Source organism: Parasteatoda tepidariorum, chromosome 6, assembly GCF_043381705.1.
Source record: "Parasteatoda tepidariorum isolate YZ-2023 chromosome 6, CAS_Ptep_4.0, whole genome shotgun sequence".
Lineage (NCBI taxonomy): Eukaryota > Metazoa > Arthropoda > Arachnida > Araneae > Theridiidae > Parasteatoda > Parasteatoda tepidariorum.
The window spans coordinates 6,134,497-6,151,512 of NC_092209.1; the positions used below are offsets into that span (position 1 = coordinate 6,134,497).

Genomic DNA, 17,016 nt, shown 5'->3' on the forward strand with positions numbered 1-17,016 from the left:
TGCTACAGTCAATAGGATATATATATATTTTTCCATCGTATATACCTGAAATCCTGTTATTTTGACCGAAATATTTCAAATTGTATCCTAAATATATATTTCAGTTCCTTTGTTATTTTCCTTTGTTTTTTCTGGGAATAATAAAAATCCATAACTACCAATTGTTTTTAACGGATTCAATTTTTACATTGAATTGCTTCTCCGCCGTGATAAATTTCCTTACAGTAAATTGTTATTGTTGAGGATAGATTAACTCCTCCCGAATATTATCTAATATTGAAATAGTTCTTCTACCAGTATTTTCTCTTTTCCCGTACCAGTATTTTCACTTTTCCCGGCATGAACGTGTTAAATAATGTAAGGGCCACTCGTGCATTTTGAGACAACACTTCTCGTTATTTTAGATCCAACGGATATCGATATCGAATGCACTAAATAGGTGTTTATTATTTTATCATGCATGCCGCATTGGGACACACAAATATGTTTGATCTCTGTATGTTAAATAAATGTGTTTTGCTGTCTCATCTCCAGTCTTAAATTAATATCACACAGCTTAACATTTTTGGTGCCAAAAACATAGAGAGCAACATAATGTAAACGTATTATAACTTCCGTTAATTGTGTGCATATATATCTTTGTTCCTTTGTTATTCTGTAAGAAAAATCGCCTCTACATAGTCTAAAAGTGTCCCTTCTCTGAGAAAGATGTCTCAATTTTCTTGTTTGAGGCTTTGACGCGGCAATTAGGAGGTTGTTTTTGAATAGATATCTTTCATCAAAAATTATCCTCATTAGCATTTAACACCAAAGGTAGATTTGCAAAAGACATCTCTTCCAAAGTTTTGCGGCTCTATTTTTAACCGCCAAGCAATTTCCGAGTCCGCTTATGTAAAATAGTTTTCCCCACTTTTCATATGTAGATGGAATTCATTAAGGGACACGCTTTTCTGAAAATTGGCGAAGGGTGAGTGAAATATTTGAAAAAGTATCGCCTAGTTTTCCGTCCCCGAAGACAGAGTGAATAATTCAAATATTTTATTCAATTTACACAACTAGTTTCGCCATTTCTTGTTGACATCTGTTTGGCGTGCATTGTTACTAAACGAGCAACTGATAATTGGCAAATAATTGGAAATTCGGATTACCATAAAATTGAAATTCTTTCAAGGGAAGTTCTGAAATTAATTTTCTGAAATCGTTTTTTTTCGGGGGGGGGAGAGAATAAAAGAATTTTTCAAGGGAGAACAAAAAAAAATTCTGTGCTTTTTTATAACATAGCTAAAATACACGTTTAAGGCTCGAAATTGCGTTAAGATAATAAATTTAACGTATAACGCGTGTTTAAGGAATAGAAACACTTAAAAATGCGCTTTTGAAAAATATGAACTTATTTCAAACTACACATTAGTAAAATTGAACGCAAAATACGCCTTTTTAATTTAAACAATAAACAAAAATTTTTAACTCTTACACTGCATAAAATATCGCGTATCTTTACACCAAAAAAGGTGGCAACTACTCTTCACCAAAGTGGCTTTACCATTAAATGTTTTATTTTTATATTTTATAACCGTCGTTGAACAGCCGACCCAATTTTTGTGTTAACGTCTACTAATGTTCAACTCCGTAGCCTTGTAATTTTTAACCCAATCCAGAAGACAAGGGAACTCTTGGATCAAGTATTGGGAGAAATTTGCCTTCGTGGAGAACTTTTTGATGGAACTAAGCCGCATTTGCGTTACATGGAGTGGAAGACCACGAGAACCTCCCATTTTTAGCCTGACTGCAAGGGGACTCTAACCCATGATCCGTCTACCACTGAGAATATTTCACGTCAGCCGTGTGGTCGGTGCTAGCCGGATGCGGAATTCGTATCGACCAGCCATCGCCGGGATCGAACCCCGGTTCACCTCATTGGAAGGCGAACGCCCTATCCTCTGAACCATCACGGCTGTACCATTAAATGTTGTATTACGCCAAGAACCAAGGATAGTTCCCGGTGTAGTGAAGCAACAGGAATTTTCTTACTTCTTACACTCTACTAAACTCTTTGCTTACGGCACTAAGTATAATGAGCACTCTAGGCCACCTGCTATACCAGCCGTAAGCAAAATGTTACTGTAAAGTAGCCACCATCATGTTTGTCATTCAGTAATGCTTAAATTTATAATTACAGTAAGATAATTACATACATAGGAATCAGTTAAGTTATTTTTACCGCGCAATAGAAAACAAAAATCATAAGAATTTGATGCAATACACCCTTTAACTACACCCTTTTAATTGGGTACTCGCACTTCAAAAAGATCTCGGAGACCCACACATGTGACCTATGCGCAAAATGACGGGATAAAGTCGAGCTAAAATTTTCCACATAATGTTAGAATGTTAATTAACGGGAAATTAATGACATTGCCGTATCGCACCTCGAATTTGTTGAAATATAATTCTTTCTCGTCTACCTCTTTTACTTAGCATAGATTCATTATGTATTTTATTTGAACCGTGATATATTTTTGTTTTGTGTACCTGGCAACTTCGATGCATAATTATGTTACAGTGTTTATGTTCTCTATGGCTTCGTGCCTTTCTTTATGTTAAGTAAGAAATATATAGTGAGAAAATTGAAATCTTTGTGAAAGAAACTAGAATGTCACATAAGAGAATTGATATTTGATGGGCTTGGCTTACTCGAAATGTAATGGAAAGAACAATTGCTAACGTAAACATATGCCACGTTTCAATAACCGATCAAGATCGATATACCTACACTACATCACTTGCAGGTATCTCATTCTGAAACAATCAAAATAATAAAAATTTCGACTCCACATCTCTGCTCAAATTTTTATAAATTTTCTTAGAGAATATAAAGCAAAAGTCCGGTTAAATAATTTGCAGCTACGTGACAAAGTAACTCGAAACTCATTTCCTAATAGTTAAGGCATTTGAAAATACATTTCCCTCGACTACTTTTCAGAGAGAGAAAAAAAAAGAAATTTAAGTGTTACTTTTTCTTATAAATTGGCAGCATATCAGCAGAAAAACTAAGTCTGAAAGAAAATGGCAACTGCAATAATAGCTAAGAATAATATGCAGGAATTTTAGGTGAATTTCTGGCGAAAAAGAACTCTGTATCACATTAAAAATTTAGTTTTAATTTTAAAATAATCGTCAGAAATAAGCGGATATCTGAAAATTACTTAAAAACTGAGCTGAAATATTCGGCAGTTTCTCATTAATATAAGTTTCTTGGGAAAGATTGGAATTTATTTGTATTATAAATAATTCATAAAGGAAGTGTTTTCATCAATAAACATTAATTTAGTACTTTAGAGTACTACCATTAAAAATAAAATCACGTTTCGATGCAGTACTTTAATGCTTCAGCAAAGAAAGGAAATTATTCAAATAAAAATGTTCTATGACAGAATACATTAATACATTATTGGTGAGGGTGAAGAAATTTTTGGAGAAAAAGGAAATGTATATTACATATTAAAAAGCACGAATAGCAAATTTAAAATTTTTCTATGAAAATAAGTTTTAAAATTTTGAGGAGCAACAGTAAACTTATACATTTTGTCAACCTCCATTAGTTTAAAAAAGAAAGTTAAAACAAAAAAAAAAAGCATAAGTCTTTTTACCGATCAATAACATTAATACGTAAAGTGTCCAGCTTCTGACCGATTGATTTCAAAGAAAATCTCAAAATTAAAGGATGTTTGAAGAATGAAGCAAACGCTATGCTTATTGTGAAAGCTGGGAAAAAATTTTATAGAGAAATTTTGGAGTTTAGTTTTAAAAGTTGTCAATAGATGACACTGCAAGCCATCGATGACTTAGAGAGATCAATTTTAGCGTTGAAACGTTAAAGGAGGTTGTCGTACTGGTTTATTAGATACTAGCCGCCTAAGGCGGCCAGCTGTCCGCCACGTTAAAAGTTTTCTCAAATAAAGTTTTTTTAAAACATAGCAGGAAATCTGAAGATTAGTGGACAATTAAAGTGTTCCTGTCCTGCAATTTTGTCTTCATATCCAGTTCTGCTGCAGATGTGTTATAGCTCTTGAGGATGTTTGAAATTATATAGCTACAACGCTTAAGAAAAAAAAAACTAAAATGCTAAATACATGAAAAGAACACGAAAACGAATAAATTTTTTATGGTATCAATTTCTATTTCTATATAATTTTTTATGGTATCAAATTCTATTTCTATATCTGTTACGTCAAGCACTCAGGTATTATAATTTGATCTAGTTGTGCTTGTATAATTTTGATCTAGTTGCGCTTTCTACGTCATTTTGTTAACATCGTTTGGTTTGTTATTTAACATCGTTTGGTTTGTTATTTCTAAGTTAACTTTCAAAAAATTGGCTGGCATCAGCATTTTTATTCTTTAAGTTGTTTATTTTTTCTTTTGGAATTCGTTCCTTTTTAGCGAAATGTTTTTCAACCTAATCGAATTCTTTGCCGACTGTTCTCTGTATATATAAAGAAAATAAAGTAAATATTTTTAAAGTGTTGTGAAAAGAATTTTTAGTTGTACAAAGTACTACAATATCGCTATAAAAATTATCGTCTTCGCTTAAGAAAAAAAAAAAAAGAGCGTGGAAAGAAGAAGAAAAACTTATTATAACAATTATGAACAGCGACAAATATATCAAAGCGAAGCGTTCTATTTACGTATCGAATATGTTGCCACATTTTTAATACAAAAGTTAAACTTTTCTCCACTTTAATAAATGTAAACTAATGCGAACTTTACAATTAAATTATTAATTCCTTCGTATATTATTGGTTTAAGTTGTCGAAAATTAATATTTCAATTGTAAGGTTCGCATTAGCATACATTTATAAGAGTGGGGAAAAGTATATGCATTTTTTAATAGTTTTTTGAATATGGCTCTTTGAAGACGAAAAAGCAGACGAAAAGCATAGACTTACAAAATGACTGATAACTAAATAACTAATCCAAATTTTTGAAAAAGAAAAAAAGATACTTCTTCATTATGTCAAAACACAATTATGTGCCGAGTTTCGTGTCTGGGCGAGGCTTCTGGTTCGATATATTGTGATTACAGACAGACGGACAAACAGACGCACACAGCCGCGTTTATTATTATGCATAGATCATGTATTTTTTTTAAACACTGTCGACTTCTGGTACTACTGGAATGTCACAGATTTGATTACGGTTTATCTACGGCATTTGTATGTATTTTAAGGAATATGCAGCTCCCTCTTTTGACAACTTTCGTTAATAAATTCCAAAATTTTACTATTATAACAATACAATTTTATCAACTTTCCCAATAGACATATCGTTTCGTTTCATTATTTGTTTTCAGAATTTTTTAATTTTGGAATGAGTCAGTACTACGCTGAACACCCTGCATAAACTTTGTTGCTTATCGCCATATCTAACTTGAAATTATTTACATTTGTTATATCGATGAAAAAAACTTTAAAATTTTGTTTGAAATCATCGTTAAAATTTTTTAAGCTCCATAAAAGGTAGATAAAAACCCTAGTAGTGCTTTTAAGTCGAGTAGTTGCGGAATCAACGATCAAATATATGGGCTGAATAAATTATTGAGAGGGCCATTATTAATTGTATAGAATTTGCAGGATGACAACGAAAAAGGTGAAAAAAATTTTAAATCAATATTCATAAATCTAAAGAAATTTATCAAAACAACAATTAATAATTATAGCTTGGACTAAGAGAATTTGAAGTGGCTTCGTTTGGCGGTAATACAAACTGCCAAATGTGTCTTCAAATTTTCGGCAATAATTCAACGACAATCGGCCGCACTCCCAGCTTTATCTCTCCAAACTTTTGCTTGTAAAATTTCCTCACCAATAATGGTAACTCTGATAGGGAAGTTAAATCTTCCACACCCATAATCAATTGGCTCTTCATTTGCAACTCACACAGTTGATAGCAAAGAAGATTTCAAAACTCTTTTAACCTTACAAGTGAGTTTTGATGTTACAGAAATGAGCCGATGCACATTTCTTAACCTCATCTGAAATCAATTTCACAATGTCTCTTTTGCCAAATAGTTTCTCATCTTCCCATGATTTCGGCAGTCGACGTTTGAAAGTAACATTAGCCATCTTTCCTATGTTCCTAACTATCTTTGAACGCTTGACGTCACTTTGAAACTCGAGCATTTGACAGAGTATTTTCTCCACTCAGTGATGTGACCCCAGATTCGAATTCCAGCGATTGTGGGTCGATCAAAACGACCTTTGTTCCCGGCTCAGTACTGTGCAAACTTAAAATATTCCTCGTTTTAGACGCATCATAGGTTAGAATCCACGCTGGAGGAGTTTCTATGTAGTATTTCATCTCCATGTGACTCAAATGCATGTAAGTTGCATCAAAAATTCCTCCATGAAGGCAAGTTTGACCTAATGCCTGTCCCAAGAGTTCCCTTGTCTTCTGGGTTGGGTTAAAAGTACAAGGTTATAGAGTGGAACATTGAGAGTCGAAAATCCAAAGATGGATTGGCCATTCAACACCGGTTACAAATTAAAATAGAAAATAACCATCTGGTAATCTTTGAAAGCGTCCGTAGTGAATAAGGCGAGCTGAACGCAACATTTGATGACGTACCGTTCCTCCAAATGCCTCTCCATCGTGAATCATGGCGTACAGCACTAATTATCACGCCTTAGCTTCAAAAATCTTCAAGATAAACTAATCAATCACCATTCACGCCTAATTAACATGTGCTCCAAGGCGAGTCTACAAACATTTAGCCTAATTACTTTTAACCATTTAAACACGTTTGGCGCGTATACGAGTCGGGTCAAATCCCTATCATAATGCGTATAGTGCGTATAGTCTTCGCATAAAATGAAAAACTACCATTGACTACAGAAATTCGAAATTTCAATAAAATACAATACGAATTATATTTGGTGTGTTTCTTTTATATTGACAATCGAACTACTAAGTATTGTATAAAGCTTGAAGGTGGGAAGGGGGCTCCCGGTCCGGAAACTCTTACGTGAGCCACAATTGATTTGCGGAGAAATTGCTTAAACAGTTATCAGGGCCAATACTGGCTTCTCGCTCTAAGATAAAGTCTGAAACATTCTTGAATTAAAAACAAGAATCTGAGGCATTTCATCTTAAAACTCTCTCTTACTTTGTCTCCCGACTCCCAGGCCTACAAGTCAAGTCGCGAAAGGGTTGAGATTCGAATGTCCTTTGCTTAAACTTGACAGCATACTTCTATGAAACTAACAAAAAACAATTACGATCAAATTTCTTGAAGTAGAGGAAACAGACCATTAATATATTAGTTGAATGACATTTTTGCGGCAAATACCTGAAGGAAGAGATTGAAAATTTAAGAATTAAATATGTGATTTTTCTCTTCTTGGAATATTTTTCCTCATTAATCACAAGTTAAATGAAAGATTTTTTCAAATTTCTTTCCGTTTCGAAACTGTTCAGTGTTAAGCGAATTTAAAGACAGTGTTCTTATTCTTACGAATAATCGATTGATATCGATGAATCAAGTTGCATACCAATAGTCAATACTCTTTCGTTTGAATCTGTGATTTTCGATTATAGAATGATGCGGAATTTAAACTTATCTTCTTTTAGCATTATCGTTTATTCGCGGAAAAACGATAATTGTATACAATGTTTCTGTTTTAATTCCTTACACGCTTTTGGCGAAAAGTGAGCAATTATTAGTGATTTTAAAGAAACCTGCCCGACGATAACATTCGAAGAAAAAACTGCGCCTAAATAAGCCTTGTTCAAATACCTTGGTCATTTTTAGTGGAACAGGATAAAAAAAAATTTATAATGGAATAACAATGATCAGAAAATGTCATTGGTAAGAAAGTAACAATGAAATGGCTTCAAAACAGTTCTGTAATTGGTTAACAGTTCTGTAAAATAACAATGAAATGGCTTCAAAACAGTTCTGTGATTCGTTAGAGAATAACGAAGAATTTTAGTTTAAAAATAAGGAAAAAATAAATAATACTAAATTTCGGAAACTAGCAAATGAAGCAGAATTGGAATAGTTTCTATTATTGTTCGGAGAAAAATTTATTTTGTTCCGAAGTAAAACGCGTTGTTATTGGCCACAAAATCACGATGGAACAGTTTTGGAATTGTCTCTGTATTGGATTTGAAAATTATAGAAATTAAGTTTTTGATTCTAACCGAGCAATAAAGTTTATGAAAATTTGTGGATTTTACAATTACAACATTGGTCAGATAATATTGAGAAATATCGCTCTTGGTAAGATGGTTAGAAAAGATTTCTCCACGGTGCTAATTAATTAAGAAATAGCGATTGAACAACTTTGCAATGCTTTATATAATTGATCAGAGAACAAACTGTAGAAACTAGAATTTAGTATCTACATTTGATCGGTTAATAAAATTTTTCTTTTCCATTGTGCTTTTAAGAAATGATACTAATTTAGAAAATTATTAAATCGTGAAAGTGTATGGAGGATGGTTTCCTGTTTAGAACATTTTATTTTATTCCACACGCCTGTAAATAAATTTAGCGATTTCTTGTTTCTCAATTTATGCTAAGTATCCAACCATTCATAGACTGTTTATATATTCTCCATGTAGAATCAAACCTGTCAATAAATCTAGCGATTTCTTAATTCTCAATTTAGGTCACAGGAATTCATAAAGTATTCCGTTAAGAATCAAACCAGTTAATGAGTCTGACAATTTCCTGAAAGTAAATTTAGGTACATTATTCATCTATTTATAGGCTATATTTTATGTTCTCCTTTGGGAACTAAACCTGTAAATTAGTCTAGAATTCTCTTGACTCTCAATTTAGGCCACGCATCCATCCATACGTACACTCTGTTTCATATATTCTCTGTTGAGAATCTCATTGACTCGCATTAGTAAAAAATCTCCAATTGATGATAAGCTAAATGTTAGTCATTTCATTTGTAAGAAATTTTATGTGTTAAAAACAATTTTAAAATGTATTCTCCAAAAATGCAGAGTGATTGTTTTTTAGGAAGGGCGGCCTGCTGTTGAACAACATTATGGGAATAGCGGGTGCAGCTCTGATGTGCTTCAGTAAATCTTGCGGCAGTTTTGAAATGCTCATCTTGGGAAGGCTTGCCATAGGGTTCAACTGCGGTGAGTAAAATCTTTCTATATCTTAACAAACATTACTTGCAGTCACAAAAAAAGAATTCAACTCTTGTGACGTGCGTAACGTGTATCAGTTGTAAAGCTTGTGACTCATATACCAGATTTTTTTTTTTATTTTACATTAAAAGTAACTTTAATTTTTTATTAATTGTTTCGATACCTTTCTTTTTCTACGAGTTAGATTTTAATATTAGGTTTTGTGTCTGCAAATTAAAACACTGAGTGCATTCTAGTGAATTTTTTATTCCGTTTTCTTTAATTTAGAAAATGTAAAAGAATACTGTTAAAGTAATAAAGTTCTGCGCATAATTTAGTTGAATAACTAGTTAATATATGAAGCTTCAAAAATAGGGTTTTTTTTCTTTTAAAAAACCGGTTTAGTTACAGGTTAGTAAAACTACAAGAATCAGTGTTTTATGGGACTCAGTTTTTAAACCTGGAAAATTGAGAATTTTCAAAATTTTGCTTAACATCAGGGGTCAATAATTATGTTACCCGACATGCTCGGGGTATGTAAAAATTCGGATCGGGAATGTATTGTTCACTCTTATGTGCGCTACTGAACATGCAAATATTTAATCAGCAATTCTATAAAATGTGGATTAGCTCCCTTCACTTCGATTTTAATGAAAATCACCTAGATGCTGAATGAGATGGCAGCAAAGAAGCAAAAAACAAATTCAAATGTGCTTCAAAATGCCTAACTTTTATTAAATGAAATGAAATCAGAGCGAATCTGTAGAAAAAAGTAACTGTATATTCTTATTTTATTCCCCCTAGTCATTTTTTAAAATTTTTTTAAAAAAAGGTTTAGACCAATAACTGCGTATAACAAAATAATATACCAAGTGACATGCTGAAATGCAAGAGCGACGTCATTTTTTAAAAAAAATCGTTTTAACCCTTTCAGGATTGACTTAATGACAAAGAAGATTGGTTTTGGGCCGTTAGAATCGGAAAGGCTCGTTTTATACGTGATACTTTCAGCCGTGAAGGGAGTAATACACGATCACGTCTCAAGGCTCTGAAACGTTTAAACTAACATGTTGATTAACATCCAGTAGAGCTGATAAGGTTTAATAGTTATGATAATATCCCTTATTTATCTAAAAGGGTCCTATGCATTTACTTCATTAATGTTTATTCGCGCTTAATACCTCCTTTTAACAACGCGTAATACTTATTTATTAATACTTAATACTTTTGATTTACACTCTGAGTGTTGATGTAAATATAATTTTGTTAGTGTTATTTTTTGACAAGCCATTTCCCGATCATCACATTCACGTGTTTTCATTAATATGCCTTCGGAAAAAATGTTCGGGCATGTATTACGCGAATATGCCTGATATTGAGTGTAAAAAGCCTTGAGAATTTTGGAGTCCTCCTTAACATGTGTTTCTACAAAGCACTTTTCAAGCAGTACTTCAGTTTATTCTGCACAAGTTTCTCATAAAATGATTTAAAAATGACGTTTTTTGCTCTCCATAAAAACATCGTTGTATAAATAATTTTTTTTTCCGCAGCAGACTGATCTTAAGGACACGGTTCCCAGTAGAACACCGATGTCAATCATCACTGGATGAGGTCAATTAGCGGGTGGGTGACCTCTTTGATCAGCCTGCATAGGAACCGAGGATGCGCGGTATCGGTCCTCGTTAAACTGTTTTACCATAAACTGCTCGACTTCACGTCGGGCTACCAAAGCAGGGGAGCCACCCCCTCTGCAGAGGATCAAAATTGCGTGTCTTCGGATTATCCACAGATATGTTTCCCAGACCGTCGCCAATAGCCCATTGTGCAGCTCTAGTGCGACATAAATAAAGTACCTAAATAATTTTTTATAAAATTCTTTCTTTCCTTACAAATAACAATTCATTTATTTCAACCCAATAAATGCCATGTTTTTATGCTTATAAACTTTTGGACATCATCAATTCAGGCTCAAAATGTTGTAGTTACTCCCAATCGGTTAAAGATTAAATGGGGATCGGTCATCGCTAGTAATCTGTAGCCCAAGTAATTAGTGATTTTTGTGAACAATTACCGAGAGTTCTTTTGCGGGTTTATATTCGTTGCATTATCAGTTGGTGCGGGATTATTTGAAAGAACGAAATCATTAATATAGAGAGGCATTTTTCATTAGTTTTCTCTTAAGATTTCCTTGCGTGACACATAATTGGAGGAAATCACAGGTCGATTCATCTTCCACCGGTGAAATATGGATAAAAAAATAGATTAAATCGATGGATCTATGAACTTTATTCAACACTTCCTCCACCCCTATCCTCCCCTTACTTTGTCGATAGTGAAATCGTTTCCACCGGCGCTGCATAAAGATTCGCTTGTTTTTTCTTCTAAAAATCAGTTAACTTAGACCATTAATTCTGCCCTGAAGATATTTGTGCGAAGAATGTTCGAGTTGTATTCGATATCATATCGTTATTTAATGCTAAATCTAAACCATCAAATTATTCTTTTAATGCGAAAGGAACAAAATACTTCCAATAACAGTCGCACTCATGAAGGTTTCTCCCCATTTTTTTGAATGAAAGAACTTTCAATCCAAGCTTATACATTAATTATAAATAATTAACTCAAAAGCAATCGAACATAAAACGTATATTCCATGAATGAATGTTATTTTTTTTATCGCAAATGATCTCGTGTATTGGTGGTTAGAGGGAAGTTAATAAAAATAATGATCAAAGTATTTCAAAAGAATAGTTTATTTTGAGGGATTTTTAAATATAAGATTCTAACCAATGAGCGTTATACGCGAATCAACAGGTGCGATTAACTGATTCTCGTAAAAGAAATAAACTCATTCAAATGAAGTTATTATAATCAGCTTATTCGATTAAATGATTCTAATCAATTGATTCAAGGTAATAATTTTATTCCTCACAAGACCAATTCTAGTTAAATTGAAGTAAATCGGCTGCATATATCGACTTTTCATAGGCTGATAAAAATATAAATAGAAGCAGGTTTCCTTTGTTTAAATTAACTTCTGTATAGAAATATTTGTCAGCATTTGCAGGCTTGTTAAGTCATAAGCCATACAATTTTTTCATTTTAAATATTTTTTTAAGAAAATCTGTGAAATTATTATAGCCAGTTTCTTGTAAGTTAATAATGATACACTTTTCTATTTTCAATAAATTTTAGCGATGCATTTGCATGTTTTATGTATTACTATAAAATATACTTTAATTTTGTTTCCGAAGCGGATTTGCTTCGATTAATTTTTTTATAATAATTCAGTTATAATTGTGTTAAAAATTTAACAAATTTTACATTTAATTTCGTTAAGTTTTAAAACGATTTAAATCAAATTAATCTAATTTTTTAATTTAAAAAAATAAATACATGAATTCTGATTAAAATTCAAAATTAATCAGTTTCGAATAAGCGTTTGCAATCAGTTGATTAAAGTTAATTATCTAAACCAACCAATTACGAATGAACTATAAATCGAACTACATCGGTTGTATGGTTTAGCTATACTTATGGCAAATTAATTATGATTAAAGTAAAAAATAGATCTCATTTAAATCCGCGTTTCCAATCAACTGATTCAAATTAATTATTTAAAAACCTGTAAATTACGAATTGGTCATGAACTGTTGTATTGCTTATCATGGACTGAGTAAAACGTCATTAAAAATCAAAACCATCTACTTAAAATCAATGATTTTTCAATCAAGTGATACAAATTAATATTTAAAATCAACATATTATGATTTGAATTTGATTTGTAGCAGTACATTAAAATATAATTGGAAAAAAAATATCTGTTTTAATTTAGCAAAGATCTTATTCAAATCATTCATCTGATTATAAAAAAATAATATATAATATCTAATTCAAATCAGCGTTTCGAATCAACTTATACAAATTAGTTTTTTAAAAAACCTGCAAATTACGAATTAATCATGAATTGTTGTATACCAGCTGTTGGGATAGTCTTGTCATAGACTGATNTGTTGGTGGGCAAAATAAAATTTCAAGTCAAACTTCTTTCACACGTTTATTTAAATTTATTACTTTATTGTTCGAATAAAGTAAAAGTAAATTTGTTTTCAAAAAGCTTGAGTCGTTTCATCTTCTTTTTGAGAAATTGGGTTATTGGTTTAGAATTTGATATTTGATTCACCATTGAAACACATTTGATCCTTTTGCTTGCATCCTACTCTTTTGATTCCGAGTTATGCAGTTAATTAAATCTGTTCCAAGCGATAGAATGACGCAGCTCAAAATCACGCGACTTCAGTTTAAAATCAAATGGAATGTTCAAGGTGACTTTTGTATTTCAAGATCCCTTAGTTGTAATACGAATCTTATTGGAGAAAAATTTATCGTTGAAGAGTGTATACTGTTTTTCAGTTTCGAATTATAATTCTAAATTCGATGGGTAAAATCGTATGGGTTGGCTTATTTTTACTTGCGAATCGGCTTATTCAAATTACTATTTTTTTATCCAATATCCTGTTTCGTGTATTCTTATCCACTCTATAAATTCTAAAATTTTGACCTTCTATTATATAATAACAAAATAACTTGACTGAAACTGTATTATTCATTGAAGTGTAAGTAAATGTGAAATAAGTTTGGCTAAAAAAGAGCCGCAATTTTCACAGCGGCAACACAACCCTATAGATCTCGTTTGTTCTTAATTAATAGAGTAAACTACAGCGTCTACTGTCTTAACTACTAGAGAAAACATTTGCCTAGACTAGTAGAGTTGTTACTGTGAATGACCGCAATTGATGGCTCTTGACTTCTACTGGTGAATGTTGACAATCACATAGTCGCTTTAGTAAATGTCCGAAATATATACTAAGTATCGCTAAGTACCACTGTCTGGTATTTCCCCAGTATTCCATACATTGATGTTTTTTAAGGTTTAGTGCCACTGCCCGGTATACCCTATAATGATATTTTTTAGGGTTCGGTACCACCGCCCGGTATAAATTTGTCTGGTACTCCGAACACTAATGTTTCTCCTACTCTATCCTCAGCAGATATTAAAATATGGAACAAATGTAATAATATCAACGAATAAATTAATATTAAATCGGATCTAACAAATATTTCTTGCATTCACCAAAGCGACTATGTGTTTGTTAACATTCACCAGTGAAAGTCGACATTCTCATGATTTGGTCTCATCATTCACTGCAACAGAGTTAAAAGACAGTGTTTCCCTTGACTAGCAGAGTAAAGACAGCAACAGCCTTAACTAGTAAACGAGGTTTGTCTCCATGAAGTAAACTTCTGAAGGCAGTCTCTATGAATTTGATTGCAGCATTATGAGAATGTTATCTTAGTTTGTTCTTGACTAGCAGACTGAGTCAACTGCAGAGTCGGTCTTGTTTTGCAAAATAAACGAGTTATGATTTTCTTAAACTAAACTTTCATGGCTAGCTTACTAAGCAAGGATTGATTGCGTAATAAAAACATTTCACACTACGAGCTTAACACCTAACCACACTACGAGCTTATCAAAAACATTTCAATGTCACCTTGACTTGTTTTTGACTAACTTAGTAAATAAGGTTCGACTTCATAGAATAAACTTTCACAGGCAGACCCCATGAAGTTTAGAGGAATCTTTTTCTTCTTTACGAACCATGAACCAGAGTCTGTTTTCCACAACCAGTATGAAGAATAGCTTATCTCGTTAATTAGAAATCAGCATTATTAATACTAGAATCATTATGTCGTTTTTTAGCCCATTAAATCGTCTTAATTTCATTTTACTTTACCATCTGGATCTTGTCTAGAAATGTGGGGGTCCTAAGTACAAAACTATCAGGACCCCTCTGGTCTCAACTTCAAACAAATTTTCTTGCTTATTTGTGAAGTGCCTTTAAATTATTTATGACATAAGTAAATTACGATAGATTAGTATATTTGAACTTACATTTAATACAATTTTTGCTAACTCATAATTCAATCAGACAATTCTTAAAAAAAAAATTCAAAAAAAAAAGTTTTTTGAAACATTTAGGGGTGCCTAGGTCTGGGATTCTCATGCCTTACGATAATTCAGGCACTGCTTACCATTTACTAACAATTGTTATTTACCATTAATTTATATTCCATTTTACTGTATAACTAGTTTTTTTATTCATTCAATTTATATAAACTGTAATGTTTTATGAAATTCCAACTTTAAGCAGACTGCATAAATTAACACTTCAAAGAACTTAACGTTTATAAACTAAAATATTACATTAAAAAATTATTAAATTGTAATTTTTTGCATACTGTATAAAATAATACGTTACAATTCAACTTTTATGTAATGAAATTTAAACTTTATTTTATTTTAATTCTGAAAAACTTTTCTATGTCACTTTCTAGTGTTTTCTTCCTCGCCATTAACCTACCAAAGGTTAAAAAGTAATTTTATATGATTAAAACCGAATCACAAGTTTATCCACTTTATTCAAGCCTATGAAACTTTAACATCGTTGGAAAAGTCAGTAACTAATAACATTTTTATAACCAGGATTCTTGTATCTGTTTATGACTCGCATCAAAACCTCCTTTTTCTCTCTCTCTTCGGGAAAAAAACTAGAAAAAATCATGTAACTTAGTTTTGGAAACTTATTTGGAAGAGAAAAAAAAATGGGCATTTCTCTGGGGATTTTCAGGAGTTTCTAAGCGGGAACATAAACTGGAGATATACCTCCAGATGAGTTTTACTCCCGCTTATTTATTCAGTCTCCGTTCCCTCCCCCCTTACTCGTAAAACAAAACTCAAGGTCACCTCTATACTTTTTGACATACATTTGTTGAAGAAATTACTTTCACCGCAAAATTACTTAAGAATTAAATTTTTTATATGTGAATAATTTTGACTTTTTTTTAAAAAAAGAAAAAAATAGAGTTTTGCGTTTGTTAGGGTAAAAATAGAAAGCTGGATACAGCTTGTTTAAGAAAATGGATACAGCTCGAGATGCATGTTTAAAAATATCTCGAAATGCAATGCTTACAAAAATGGATATAGTTGTTAAAAATGCGTGTTTGAGAAAATGGACGCAGCATTTGATTTCGTTTATAAAATTTTTATGACAAAGCTCTCACGGGTTATGTAAATTTATAATAATGGTACAGGAAAACCTCTCGAGAGTGACCACTCTCCGTTTCATAGTAAAATGGCCGTTGCTGGAGGTGGTGGCTTCAAAATGCCTATCGAAGTCGCATGATTTTTCGAAAGCTATTTATATTTTAACCAGTGTCATTTTCTTGCTGATGTGCTTGCTGCAGTGTCATTGTCTTCTTTTAACAAGTGTCATTTTCCTTCATGATTCCACTTCTGTTGGCATCGTGAAAAGACTGATCAAAATTTTGCATCTCTGAAAAGAATTCCAACTGATAAAAATTATGTGTAAAAACAAATTTACCAACTGTGAATGATAAAGCTATTTTAAAATAAATAAACAATTATCATTTACGTTTATATGCTAGAAATTACTTAGCTTTAAAAGATGAGAAGAGGTTTGTTTGAGATGCTTGTTTTTCTAAAATAACTTTTTTTTAAAATTTAACTTTCAACTTCAAAAGTTAATCATAGATAGCATCTTCTTTAATGAACTCTGACTGCAACATGAAGTTGTATCGTCAAAAAGAGCATTCTAAATAAGTAGGGGAGAGTGGGGTCAATTGTAACAGGGTACGATTGTAACAGAGCAAAAATTTCGAGTGTCGGGTTCTAGATTTGGTTCCTAGGTGGCGCACAAGGTGTATTTAATAAATCTACATGTACACCCCTGATGGCAAACATGTACACCCGGTTGCTGGGAAAGATTTTAAGGATCTCTCCTAAAG

The 17,016-nt window shown here is 32.2% G+C and overlaps 2 protein-coding genes across 12 annotated transcripts in view; one reads left to right on the forward strand and one right to left on the reverse strand.

Annotated features, from left to right (window-relative positions):
* Positions 1–17,016, reverse strand: part of LOC107439260 (coiled-coil domain-containing protein 92) — an 879,443-nt gene that overhangs the window by 440,898 nt on the left and 421,529 nt on the right. The window lies entirely within an intron of this gene.
* The window catches only part of LOC107445416 (Glucose transporter 1), a 306,620-nt gene that overhangs the window by 249,714 nt on the left and 39,890 nt on the right, over positions 1–17,016 (forward strand). For all 7 annotated transcript variants that reach the window (XM_043050490.2, XM_043050485.2, XM_043050487.2 and 4 more), the window contains one exon: positions 9,035–9,159. In XM_043050490.2, the coding sequence (XP_042906424.2) occupies positions 9,035–9,159 (125 nt within the window). The remainder of the gene's footprint in view (positions 1–9,034; positions 9,160–17,016) is intronic.